This window comes from Sminthopsis crassicaudata, chromosome 2 (genome assembly GCF_048593235.1).
Source record: "Sminthopsis crassicaudata isolate SCR6 chromosome 2, ASM4859323v1, whole genome shotgun sequence".
Classification (NCBI taxonomy): Eukaryota; Metazoa; Chordata; class Mammalia; order Dasyuromorphia; family Dasyuridae; genus Sminthopsis; species Sminthopsis crassicaudata.
In genome coordinates, this window is record NC_133618.1 from 53,650,138 (window position 1) to 53,663,805 (window position 13,668).

Below are 13,668 nucleotides of genomic sequence, written 5' to 3' on the forward strand. Positions count from 1 at the left end.
TGAATAATTTAATCCCCAGGTGATGCATTGTCCATATCACTCTGAAATTAAACTAGCCTTTTAAGAAACAAAACTCTGCCATAGTTTTGGATTAGATTTGGTAGACTAATATTTTATTCCAAGAAGCTACAAGCCAAGTATCTTCCCAGCATATGGACACCATGTTACACCATACCAGGAGCACTCTCCACCATTCTGACTATTGACCTCTCTTACTTCCTTTAAGCCCCAACTAAAGTCACATTTTCTACAGGAACCTTTCCGCTACCACTAATTCTAGTACCTTTTTCCTCCTATTTATCTTGTTTATGCTTTTTATATATTTGTTTCCAAATTGTCTTCCCTGTTAGATTATAAGCTTTTTAAGGGCAAGGTCTTTTGCTTTTTTGTTGTTGTTTGTTTGTTTCCCCAGCATTTAGGACAATGCCTGATACATCGTATGCATTTCATATATGATTTTTGATTGGTTGACTATAATGTATTAAAGGTTTATATGGTAGTCTTTGACCATATGTAAGATTCCTAGTGGTTTATTTGATGGTTAATTCAAACCTCTTTCATTAATGTTTTAGGTGTCTCCAAACAGGAAATTCGTGAAAAGATTTGGGATTATATGGAAGCGCAAAATATAGCTGACTTTCCAAGGCCTGTCCATCATAGGATTCCTAATTTCAAGGTAGTTAAACTTTTCTAGAGTATTGAAAATAAACACAACACATCCCTAAATGAATAACATTAGTAATACTGTATCTCTTCATGGTGGATTAGAATTCTGTGAACACTTGGTAGCAGTATAAAATTAAAACCATGTGTCTAGAGCATTTTATGTTTACTGACATCTCTCATCATGTATTTAACTTTCATTTGCAATGACTAATCAATTGGGCAGGCCCTGAATATATAAGATGCTGCTTAAAACTACTGCTCACTTTTTGATAACAAATAAAATATTGATCCTGGCTAGGAGTATATTATTGTTTATGATGCTATTTTCACAGAATTGGCTTTACTTAGGAAATCCATGGAAAATAATATCCTGTTAACATAAAGCCCAATCAGGAACTCCTTTGAAAAGCCAAGAGGGATTTGTCTTACCTTAACTGTAAGCTCCTTAAGGAAAGGGAGTCACTTACTACTCTTTGGTGTCCTGAACAAAGTAACTAGAACACAATAAGAGCTTAGTAACTATTTATAGAATTGACATTATTACTGGATTTACCATTCTAGGTTTTGGTTTAATTTCAGAGTATTTTTAGAAATAACAATATATCAGGGAAAACCGACTCAACAACAAAGTTCTTACCTCACACATTCCCATTAGGAAGGGTTTTGCTGAGGTAGGATTTGAATCCAGCTTTCCTGACTTAAAGCCCTGTTCTCTTTCCACAATGCCACACTGTCCTCACAAGGGAAAATGGAGTATTTGAATCATAAATATTTATTGTTGTTATTGTGGTGCTGTGGGAAAACAAAGTTTTTAACCTGATCCTGTCTGGTAATTTGTTTGTGCTTAATAGAAAAGTAGGAAAGTTTGTTTCAAGGAAGAAGGAAAGAGCACTAACTCACACCCTTCAGTTTGCTTGTTTTCAGAGGGAAAGAGTCATCATTCTCTTCAACCAGACTGATGCCTTTTTATGTATCATGAGCCAAGAGAGGGATGAATGTGGTTTTGCATATTAGAGTGAGGTTTTTGTTTTGTTGTTTTTGCTAGAAGCTCAGATCTGAAGAGTTTGTTTTGTACAAGTTAGACTAAAACAAGCACTCTTGGATAAAACCACGGACTCTCTGAACTAAGTAACTTTCTGGGCCAGTTGCAAGAGATTGCTGATTTATTCTACTACTACTGTAATTCCCATGGAAAAAAAAAAATGGAATACCCAAAGTGGGTTTTTGAAAGCTTACTTAAGTCATTAAAATAAATTAAAGGAAAAGGTTGCTAAATTATTAAGGTGATTTTCCACCCTTCCCCACTTTTTAAATTAAAATTTACATTTCACCATCTCATCCAGACTAGAAGTGTAAGTTACTCATGAATCCTCTCCCACTGCTGAGTACACAGGCCCTTGTCCCATTACCACTTTGGCTTGGTTCACCACTCCCTAGGCAGCCTGGTACTGACACCCAATCAACTTAGAATTTCCAAAAGACCTGATAACTTCAGTCTCTAGAGGATGGATTACAAGTCTGTGCCCCTATGCTTGCCTATGCTGTTTTTCCTCCTAAATTTTTTTTTTTCTGTCTCTTCCCTATTAGAGTAGACCAATCTACTTGGTGCCTCTTTAAGAAAACAAATTAAGGTATAATATGTTCCATTAAATTTAATATAGCATCATATTTTAGAGGATATATAAGAAAATTGTTTTATAACAGTGTCCTACTTATCTGAAGCCAGAATTCTTATATTAGTTATCATCTATAACATACTGTGAACCCAAGGGGGTAAAAAATCTCTGAAAGGCAAATAATTGTCATGTGTACCCATGTATACTATGCAATGATAGTAGAGTCATTCATACTTACTCATGGCAGACCCATATTTCAGTGATTCAGAGATCTTGGACTGTGTGAACATTCCCTCTCCTTATACAATTTGTAACCTCTCTACAGCTTAATTGATAGTTATGAGCTCTGGAGATGCTCAAGTAAAAATTCGAACAGCTATCATAAGGAGGGCAGCCTGGGCATAAAACCTTTGCCAGTGATTACTTACCATTTACTAATCCTCCAGCTAGTAGTTTCAAGACATCCTTTTGATACAGGTTATTGTGATTTGATGGTCATCAGAGAGCTAGCCCCTCACTATTTGTGACAGGTTGGGTTCAGAGAGTTCCACACAGAGTATGGAGAAGGGTGTGGATGCAGAGTTAGCAAGAATGTCACTGGAGTGATTAAGTTAGTGGATGTGTGTGTACTGGTCCACAAGCAAAAGAGAATTTCATTTTGTTGATTGCAGGAAAAGGGAGGAAAAGGGAAAAGTTGGTATTTGGGTATTGATAATTGTCAAATTGAGGGCATGTCCCGATGTTGATGCCCTGCAATTGTGGCACAGTCTGGCTGTAAATTGTCAGAGGAGGAAATTGGCCCCCAGAATGAATCTGATTTAGAGAGTGTGGGAAAGTAAAGCTTAAGGCAGCACATAGAAGTGGAACTGCTCTAGACTGTGCAGTTGGCTGGTGACATTTATCTCCCTGAATTTATAATTCTCTTCCCAAGGAACTGTTCCAGTATTTGTGGAGAACAAGAAGGGATGGTATTGGACGGTAGAAAGAACCCTGATTCTGGAGTCAGAGGACTTGGGTTCAATTATATCTTTCCTATTTAACAGCCTGTGTAACCTGACCTCTCATGCTACCTGTAGCAAGGCTGAACTAACAAATTCTGGGGGGTGATATGTGAACTTTAATCAACTTTAATCAGACCCAGCTACCAATATCTTCCATACATTCCAGGGCCAGCTCTAGGCGCTGGAAGTTTGTCCTGGCCACTTCAACCAGCAAAGTGGCCACAGGCTAGGAGCAAAAATCTGCCTGGCCTGTGGCATCACGCTACAGAGCTCAGAACTGCCAATGCTGAACCAGAGAACTGAGGAACAGAGGGAATGCAACAGTTCATTATGAGAGGACACTGTGTGTGTGTGGTGGGGGGGAGCAGTGCGGATGAGCAAAGGTGCTTGTATAGTATTCAACATAAACCTGAGGGAAAGAGAATAGCATCTAGTCAGGGCCATTTCTTACTATTTAAAACTCACCCGGGGCAGAGATCTAGACTGGTGAACTGTTCAGCATAGAAATAGGCTAAAACACTCAAATCATCATGAAAGAAGAAGGAATCAGAAAGCAAATGGGAGCAGGGCAGGCAGGGACAGAGAGAGACTGAAATTGCCAAAGGTCTTAGGAAGATAAACTCATACACTGTGAAAATTAGCAGACAAATAAATGGGGTAAACATTACAACAGATGGAGCCATGGCTTTCAGATCTAGTAAAGGAGCTCCTTAAATGATCTATTACCTGATGAGACAGAGGACATTATAGAATGTAAGGAGAATATGGAATCAACAAGCTGCTGTCCCTGAACAGTTCAAAAGAAAAGTCAGAATTAGGTGAATAGAATGTTTGATCTGCACAGCAAAAATAATGAGTAGAACAGAAAAACTGAAATCTGCTTACCAAAGAAACAAGAGTGAACAATATATTTGGGAATGTAGATTTGCAAAGGGAAGGAGAATATGGAAGAAAAAATATGCTAACTATGCAGACAAAGCATACTGACCTTGAAAATGAAATGCATAGACACAACCTAAGGATCATAGCGGTCCCAGAATAACACAAGGGTCAACAAAATGAAGAGAACTGCCCAAACTTCTGAATGTGGAAAATGAAGCACTAAGGACAAGGATTCATTGGTCACATTCAGAAGAAATCCCAAGTTCCCAAGGAAACTCCAATACACATAATCGTTCAATTTAATATTTTGACTCAGAAGCAATAAGTTCCTCAAGTCATCAGGAGAAAGACCTTAAATATAAAGGAAAGGGAATTCAAATAATACAAGACTATTCTGTACCTACCAGAAATTGTAGGAAGAAATGGAATAATTTCTTTCAAAGAGCAGTTGAAGCTTAGGATGCAGGCCAGGGTGATCTATGCTACAAATTTAAACTTAACAATAAATGAATAATGCTGAATATTCAGTTAAAAAAAAAAAAGGTATTTGAAACATCTTTAGAAAGAAAACCAGGATTGAAAAGATTATCTGCTTCTGAAACAAAGACAAATCAAATGCATGAGGAGTCAATAAATGCAGCAGCAAAGGATAGAAACAGTGACAATAGATCAGGAAAAAAATTCTTAATATAAACAAGAAGACAGGAATGAAGGCAGAAGTCCAGTGAAGGTAATAGTGAAGGGCGAATGAGGGGCATTATGGGCAAATTAGTCGTTGTTTATCATTGTTTTGTTTTATAAAACTATACTATAACATAGAAAGAAACATGAAAGGTAGAGAGGGAAGCAAAAAGCTGGAGAAGAATGTGGTGTGCTGGGGTCAAATCATGGGCTATCAATGAGGTGAAAGTCACTCCACTATTCTCAGAAAACAGACTAAAGAGGAATAGGTGAAGGGAAAATAAAGGGATCGAAAAATCGGGGAAAGGTTAGAGACCTTGTTTTAGGAGTGGGAGATGGTTCCAGTGATAAATGTGCCTAGGGTCTACCAAGGGAAATTTAGGATCTTCTTTTAAGTGTGGCTCAGGGGATTTTATCGAGTAATCATCTAACCTAGAGCAGGGGAAGTTGGTACTCTTGGAGGCAATTGAATGCCTGGGAGGTTGGAGACCCAGGGATGAGATTTTGTATTAAGTAGGGGAAAAGAAGTAACCAGGGGAAGATATTGGACAGAAGTAGACTGCAAAATCAGGGATGTGATGGGGAAGGGACCTTTCTATAGAGTAGTGTCCTCTTTGACATTTTCAATCATTGGATTATGAGAGTGAAGTGCAATGAAAAAATGTTTCCATCAACAATCTCAACAAGGTAATGCCAGAAATTGCCTAGATGGAAGAGCCTAAAATAGATTCCCTGAGTTATACAGAGAAAAGAGAAAGAGCAGAAAATTATAGTGATAATGAATCAAAGTAGAAAGGATAGATGATAAGAAGAATGAGAGAAATCTAAAGCATCCAAAACCATATAATCATCTAAATAGGTGTAGAAAAACCCTTTTGAAAAGTCCTACACTTTTATGCTAATAATTCTGCAAAGTATTGGCACAGAGAAACCCTTTTTTGAAAATCATTAAAAGCATCTATCTAAAACCAAAAGCAAGTATCATTTGCAATGGGAATACACTAGAATCTCGTTCCATGAAATACAGGAGTGAAGCAAGCATGTGCACTCTCATTATTATTTGATAAAGTTCTGGAAAAGCTAACAACTATAAATTAAGAGAAGGAAATTAAAAGTATAAAGATAAATAAAAATATCCCTGTTTGGTGATGATAAGATGATTTATTTGAAAAATTCTACTAAATCTGCAAAAATCCTAATTGAGACAATAGTTTCAGTCAAGTTGCTGGCTACAAAATATTCAAATCAACTACATTTTTATATAATAACAAACATATGAAGCAATAATAGAAAGGGAAATCTCATAGTACCCACAAAATGTATAAGGTGTTTAGTGATCCAACCTATCAAAGTACTTAAAAGATTTTTTATAGATTTTTGTTTTACAGATTACAAAGGTTATTTGTAAAATCAATTTAAGCATTTAGGCGAATATTCTATGATAGCTAAGAATTTCTCTACTAGGCCCCAACCAAAAATTAAACTTGAAATACAAAAATTAAAAGGAGAAATCAATAATATTGAAAGTAAAAAAACTATTGAATTAATAAATAAAACCAAGAGTTGGTTTTATGAAAAAGCCAATAAAATAGATAAACCTTTGGTAAATTTGATCAAAAAAAAGAAAGAGGAAAATCAAATTGATAGTCTTACAAATGAAAAGGGGGATCTTTCCACCAATGAAGAGGAAATTAGAGAAATAATAAGGAGTTACTTTGCCCAACTTTATGCCAATAAATTTGATAATTTAAGTGAAATGGATGACTTCCTCCAAAAATATAGGCTCCCTAGATTAACAGAGGAGGAGATAAATTGCTTAAATAGTCCCATTTCAGAAAAAGAAATAGAACAAGCTATTAATCAACTCCCCAGGAAAAAATCCCCAGGGCCAGATGGATTCACATGTGAATTCTACCAAACATTTAAAGAACAATTAGTCCCAATGTTATATAAATTATTTGAAAAAATAGGGGATGAAGGAGTCCTACCAAACTCCTTTTATGACACAGACATGGTACTGATACCTAAACCAGGTAGATCGAAAACTGAGAAAGAAAATTATAGACCAATCTCCTTAATGAATATTGATGCTAAAATCTTAAATAAGATATTAGCAAAAAGACTTCAGAATTTCTCTACTAGGGAATAATCAAATAAATTGTGATGTATGAAATGAATGTAATAGATTATTACTGTGCTGTAAAAAATAATGTATATATGATGAATACAGAGAAGCATGGAAAGATATGAACTGATGCAGAGTAAAGTAAACAAAGTGAATTTAACAATGTAAATGGAAAACCACAACCACATGCTGAAAAATCAAAAGTAAATGTTACAGAAAAGATCAACTAAGACTCAAATAAAAAGATCTGAGATGACATTCTACTCCAGGGTAAAGGTAGAAGGGCCATAGGTGTTACACACTCACAGGTTGTTGGACTTTTTCATGAATTGATCAATTTTTGTTTTCTTCTCTAAAAATTATTTGTTATGAGCTGGTCCTAAGAGAAGAGGAGGGGATCCTTAGAATAACTATGATGATAGAAGAAAAAGAAGATATCAATAAGAACTTATTTTTAAAAATATAAGCAATTCAGCATGTTCTAACAATTAGAAAGATTCCACCAAAAGTGATTAAAATTTAAAAGTACTTAATGCTTAAAGGAGTAAGCTTCTGTGACCTTGCACATCGACTCAAGTCCATACAGTTTAGAATTGGAACAGACATCAATGAGTGTCTAATACATTTATGTCATTTTAGAGAGGTGAACCCCAAAGCCCAAGGAGATCCAGGGACTTTTGTAGCTTGGGCTCAGCCAAGTGCTAAGGATTTTGACTGAGCTCTCAATCCTAAGCCTTTTCTCTCCTGTCCTACTCTGAGGAGCATCTTGTTTTGACAGTTAAAAAGAATGAGCAATTGTTGTGTTTATTGTTGTTGGGTTTGATCTGTAACTATGATTTTATCATTGTGATGAAGTAACATGAACATTCCCTACAGTGATAAAGATTGGGAGCTCAATGGGTAACTTGGGAGTTCTAGAGGCAGCTAGGTTGACTGGGAGCAGTTTAGCCTCAGACATTTACAGCTTATGTGACCTTATACAAGTTACTTCACCTCTTGTCTGCCTCACTTTCCTCAAGTGCAAATTGGGAGTCATTATAACACCTATTCCCTAGGGTTGTTGTGAGAATTAAATGAGATAATATTTGTAAAGGCCTTAGCTTAGTGCCTGGCACATAATAAATACTTCTTTCATTCCTTCATTCCTTTTTTCCTTCTCTCCTTCTTTCCTTCTTTAACATAGAGATGTTAAATAGATTCTGTCCAAAACTGGACTTTTAAAACCAGATCTTCCTGATTCTAAAACTAACTTTCTATTTACTATGCCTCCAGAAACCAAATCTTCTAAATTTAAATCTCATTTTAATAGTAATAACAGTAGATCATAAAAGCAGGAAAAGGACCCACATGTGCAAAAATGTTTGTAGCAGCCCTTTTTTGTAATGGCAAGAAACTGAAAACTGAATGTATGCCCATCAATTGGAGAATTGCTGAATGAGTTATGGTATATGAATGCTATGTAATATTATTGTTCTATAAGAAATGATCAACAGGATGATTTCAGAAAGGCCTGAAGAGATTTATATATGAGCAGAGATCATTGTACATGGCAGGTTATACAATGATCGATTCTGATGAATGTGGCTCTCTTCAATGATTCAGGCCAGTTCCATTGGTCTTGTGATAAGAGAATCATCTGCACCCAGAGAGTGTGGATCACAACATTGTATTTTGACTTTTTTGTTGTGGTTATTTGTTTTGTTGTTATTTTTGTTTTGTTATTTGCTTGCATTTTGTTTTCTTTTTCAGTTTTTTTCCTTTTTTATCTGATTTTTCTTGTGCAGCACGATTATTATGGAAATACATATAGAAGAATTGCATGTTTAACATAATACATTACTTGCTGTTTAGGGGAGGAGATGGAGTGAAGTGAGGGAAAAATTTGTAGCACAAGGTTTTTGAAGGGTGAAGGTTGAAAATTATCTATGCATATGTTTTGAAATAAAAAGCTTTCATAATAAAAAATAATAATTACAATAATGATAGCTGTCATTTACAAAGTGACTTCTAAATGTGCAAAATACCTTACCCCCATTATTTCATTTTAACCTTGGAACCCTCCTATAAGACAATACCACACTCAGTAACTGTACTTAATGAATTAATAATTCTTTGCAAGGAATAGAGGGTTATTAGAAGCTTTTTTTTTAATTCGACTTTAAGTCTAGGAGGCTCTTGAGTAATGTGCTGTTCTCTTTATTTAAAACTAGGGTTCTTCTCATGCTGCGGAAAAGCTGCTGCATTTACAGGAATTTAAAAGGTCTAGCACTGTTAAAGTAAATCCTGATGCTCCCCAGAAGAATGCTCGCTTCCTTGTACTTGATGTAAGTAAGATGATGGTCTATCTTTTTTTATGTAGGGGTCTTATGAGGCCTGCCAAAATATCAGAGAGCTAGAAGCCTACTCCAGAATGCAAGAAGTTAAAGTGGATCCTGATAAACCTTTGGAAGGAGTTCGACTAATAGTACTGCAGGTAATCATGTCTTCCCTGAACTGGATGCTTTGCTCAGATAAAGTCAAGTCTACTTTCTGTGCAGTCGGTGGCTTCTCCTTGATTAGGAAGAGGGTGCTCCTTTCCACACAGCACTCTTTTAGAATTTACAGAATAGCGGAATTATATATTCTTGGAGCTGAAGCCATTTAATCTGATCTGTCCCTGACCAAAGGTTCATGGCTGCTGCAGCAGGAGAGAACTCCGATTTGGGAGTCAGGGGCTGCCTCTTGAATCAGTAGGTGTTCTTGGACAGCTCTCAAGGGCAGAACGTCTTTCCTTCCCTTTGGGCTGAATAGAACAAGTCTGCTGGCCCTCTCAGCCTCTCTTTGGTTCCCTCTGGGTATGTTCTATGAGTCCTGAAAACCTGAGTGTGAATCCTGTCCCAGATGGGTTCTGACTCTGTGACCTTTAGCAGGCTACTTCACTTCTCTATAGGCCTTTTCTCTTGTAAAAGTCTAATTCTGACACCTCTGAGATTCTTTCCTACTCAGAGTAGTTTGTGTTTCTAATAACAACAGGAAAAGAACATGAGCAGAATTTTGAGATTAGTTTTGTCTTTGGGTCCTTTCCCCTTTTCTTGGCTCCTGTATTCTCTCATGAGCACCTCACCAGCCCTTATCTTGAGCAATGCTCCATCCCTGTGGATCAAAACTTGTTCTTCGGTAAAATTCATATTACAAAGGAACTTAAAAACTGATTTATGCCATGCTGTAGATAATTGATAATCATTATCCATAACTAGATAATTGTTTTGTTCTTGGCAAAAACAACTAGATTTGAGTATAGCGGTCCCACAGAAGGCAGTCCAATCACAGCACAGTGCCCCACACTACAGGTTGGAGGAAGACTAAGGAAATTTAGGACTGAGGTCTCTGGACCATTATTAACAGATCCCCCTTCCCCCATCCCCACTCTCTAATAATACTATAGAAAAAAAATCATTCTACCCTAGTTATTGATCAGTGATAGTTTTTTTCTTTTATTATTATGGGTCAACCTTTATTTCTGTTTTTTTTCCCCTGAATGAACACTTTTTCCTTCTATTCCTCTTCATCCCACCCCGTTGCAAAAAAAAAAAAAAAAAAAAAAAAAAGAAAACCCTTATAATAAATATACATAGTCAAGCAAAAAAAGGTCCATATTAGCCATTTCTAAAAACCTATAACTCTAATTCTTCAGTCTTTATGAATATAATAGTTTTTCAAGGATACTTGGCTTTCATAAGAAATGATACCCCACTTCCAACAAACTGAATTTTTAATGGTGCAAATTTTTAGGTATCAATGACAAGCCAACAGAGACATTGTGGTCATTCAGATAACAGGGGTGATATAGCTGCCAGGGTGATGGATTTGGAGTTTATGAGTTAATAAAAATAACAAGTAATAACCCACAGATACTGAGATGTATTAATCATTAGACCAATTAGTTGGATTTGTGGGTCATTATACTTTTGTGAATAAATTGATAAGTAGGATGCATAACTTTGTAATGAAAATAACACCAAAAGCATGAAGTACCAAGGACTGTGCTGCTGAACATAAATGAGAGCTTCGGAAGCACAAAAATATTACAATTGAAATTCTCATACAACTTGATCAGTTTGAATTATTAAAGTAATTTTAGATAAAATCTTTACACTTAGTTGTCCAAAATCCTTATGGGTCACTGAATGATTGAACTGTTTAGTAAGTCTCTATTTTCCTTGAAGAAATTAATATTCATCGTATAAAGCATTAAATCCATGCCATTGGTTTGATATGAGGTAATGTAAAATGGACCATCCTGTAAACATTTCAGTTAATCGAGATGTACCACAAACTCAAAACAATTACTGTACTTAACTGTGTACATTACTCACTTTAAAGTGGTGGTATTCTGGTCATGCTCAGAAATAATATATGGAAGCTAGGTACTCTATTTGATATAATTTGGGAAAATAAGGAATACTTTTAAATTTGTAATCTCTTATAATTTTTCTTCTAAAAGGCCAGAAAAACTTTGTTAGTTCCTACACCACGATTGAGAACGGGATTATTTAATAAGATTATCCCACCACCTGGAGCAACAAAAGAAATCTTGAGAAAGTGTGCCACTTCTCAGGTAAGTATGAAAAATGGACATTCTTGATAAAACAATCAGAACTGTTTTGATCTGAGATTTTCAGTAGTGGAATAGTAGAAAAGGAATTTTCATGAATCAAAAAGTTAGCATTCATATGGGGTTTTAAAACTAAAGTCATTTCTCAGTATGTTCTTCCACAATTAGCCCTCCCCATAATAAATACAGTTCAGCACAATCATTATGGGGAGCTCATCTGAGAGAACCTTCAACCTTTTAGACCCCCAGATAGGCCATTCTGCCTTCCTCCTTTCCCTGTCCTCATACTTCTCACTGAGAAGAGGCCAATACCTTTCCTTATTTCTTCTATAGAACACATTGGCCATTATTTATTAGTCTTTCTGTCTTCCAAGAGCCGCTCCAATAATTAACTGAAAATTCCCATCTTTTATCATCTTTGGTATTTTAATAGATAAATCCTTTTGTTTTGCAGGATAAAATCAAAGAGTTATTTTGATTCATATTTCTCTTCTTGTGATTTGGAGCATTTTTTTCTTGTGCTTGTTGATAGTTTGAATATTTCTTTGGGAAACTATTGATAGACTTTAATCAATTAGCTGTTTTGAACTAGCACTTGAGAGTATATATATTTGTCTCAGTGTCCTGTATATTTTGGAAACCAAGCTTTCGTCTAACATAATTTATGCAAAGATTTCCCTCCTCAACAATTTCTTTTATCTTAGGTGCACCAATTCTGTTAGGGTAAAATCTTTTTAATCTTTTAGAATGTGAGATTTTTGAGAATAGGAACTATCTCTGCTTTTCTCTTTATATCTCAATACTTCGCACATCATTAGCAATAAATGCTGAGTTACTTCTTCAGTGTTGCTATGAGGATAGTACTTCATAAGCAATACAGTGCAATATAAAACTAAATTATTACTAATCTATGAATTCCCTTCTAAAAAAATTTTTTTTTAAGTCAGATGATCCTCTAGTGTCCTCTAGTGTTAAAATGTGGTATAAGGAAATGCCATTGAAACTTCTGTTTTAGCATTTAGTTGATCATTTGACTGATTTATATGCAGCTCCCTATTGCAGTAGGGGTAAAAGGAACATTTGGTAAAATGTATTCTAATTCAAATTGTTACACTTCATGATTTAAATAACATAAGTAAAAGTAACATATAGATCAAATTTCATTATAGCAAATATTGTTACTTTTAAATATACTATCCCTTCCCTTTTAAAAATACTATATAGTATTTTAAAAGTTGTGAACTGTGGTCTTCTTCCAGATAATTATAGACCTGGCTTTGTGTATGGCCTTTTCAAGGCTTTAGCTAGTTGAGGGAGGTGGAGAAAAGGGTGGGAGTAAATGTGTGAGAAAAAGGTTTGTCGGCCTGGCTACAGGTATTTCTGGGGCCTTGAGTTCTGTGGATGGTAGACTCTCAGCCTAGTGGTCAGAAAATGGGCTGGTGGTTGAGATTTCCACTCAGCTAGAATGACAATCTGTGCAAAACTTTGGGTAAGTTCTCAGAAGTCCCTAGGAACCTCTGACCAATGGTTGAGACCCATGATGGTGTTCACTCTTGTAGGTACAGCAGTGACCTTGACCCTGAAACAGGGCAAGTTAAGAGAAAGGCTGTGACTTTGGCTTATTTTTTTCAGTGTGTTCAGGGTAGGGGGTAATGGTGGAGTCGTTGCCAAGTAGTCAGGATTAAAATAGCTGTTTGAAGCATGGTAGATGTTTTAAAAGAGAGTGATATGATGACTTAAGAGTTGAAGTATGACATTTGCCTTGTAGTAGTTATTAGTTATTACCACAGTAATTCAATCTAGTCTGGGGCACATGTCTTTATCGTGGTAGGCTACCTTGGCTAGTTTACTTTACTGGCTTTTTGAAGAGCAGACCAACACTCCTGGAAATGTCCTTTATCTTCCCAATATGGTACACGAAGGATTTCTCTCGTCCACAGTAGCAAAGAGGCAAAAAACAAGAAGAAGAAAATAGTGGTTGTACTGCCAGATGTTGTTGTGATTCAGGAGCCACCTGCCAGTGTCTGCTGGAGAGTTAACTCAGACCTGTAGAATGGATCTCTTCATGTCAGAGGATGATGATGATACAAGGAGACTAAGAGG

General features: G+C 36.0%; 1 protein-coding gene across 8 annotated transcripts in view; it reads left to right on the forward strand.

Moving 5' to 3' along the window:
• Positions 1–13,668, forward strand: part of MTHFSD (methenyltetrahydrofolate synthetase domain containing) — a 41,932-nt gene that overhangs the window by 8,329 nt on the left and 19,935 nt on the right. For 4 of the 8 annotated variants that reach the window (XM_074286280.1, XM_074286282.1, XM_074286283.1 and 1 more), the window contains 3 exons: positions 573–676; positions 9,331–9,444; positions 11,455–11,568. In XM_074286280.1, coding sequence (XP_074142381.1) covers positions 573–676; positions 9,331–9,444; positions 11,455–11,568 — 332 coding nt within the window. Of the gene's footprint in view, positions 1–572; positions 677–9,181; positions 9,296–9,330; positions 9,445–11,454; positions 11,569–13,668 lie in introns of all 8 variants that reach the window. The other 4 variants (XM_074286281.1, XM_074286285.1, XM_074286286.1 and 1 more) reach the window with 2 other exon arrangements.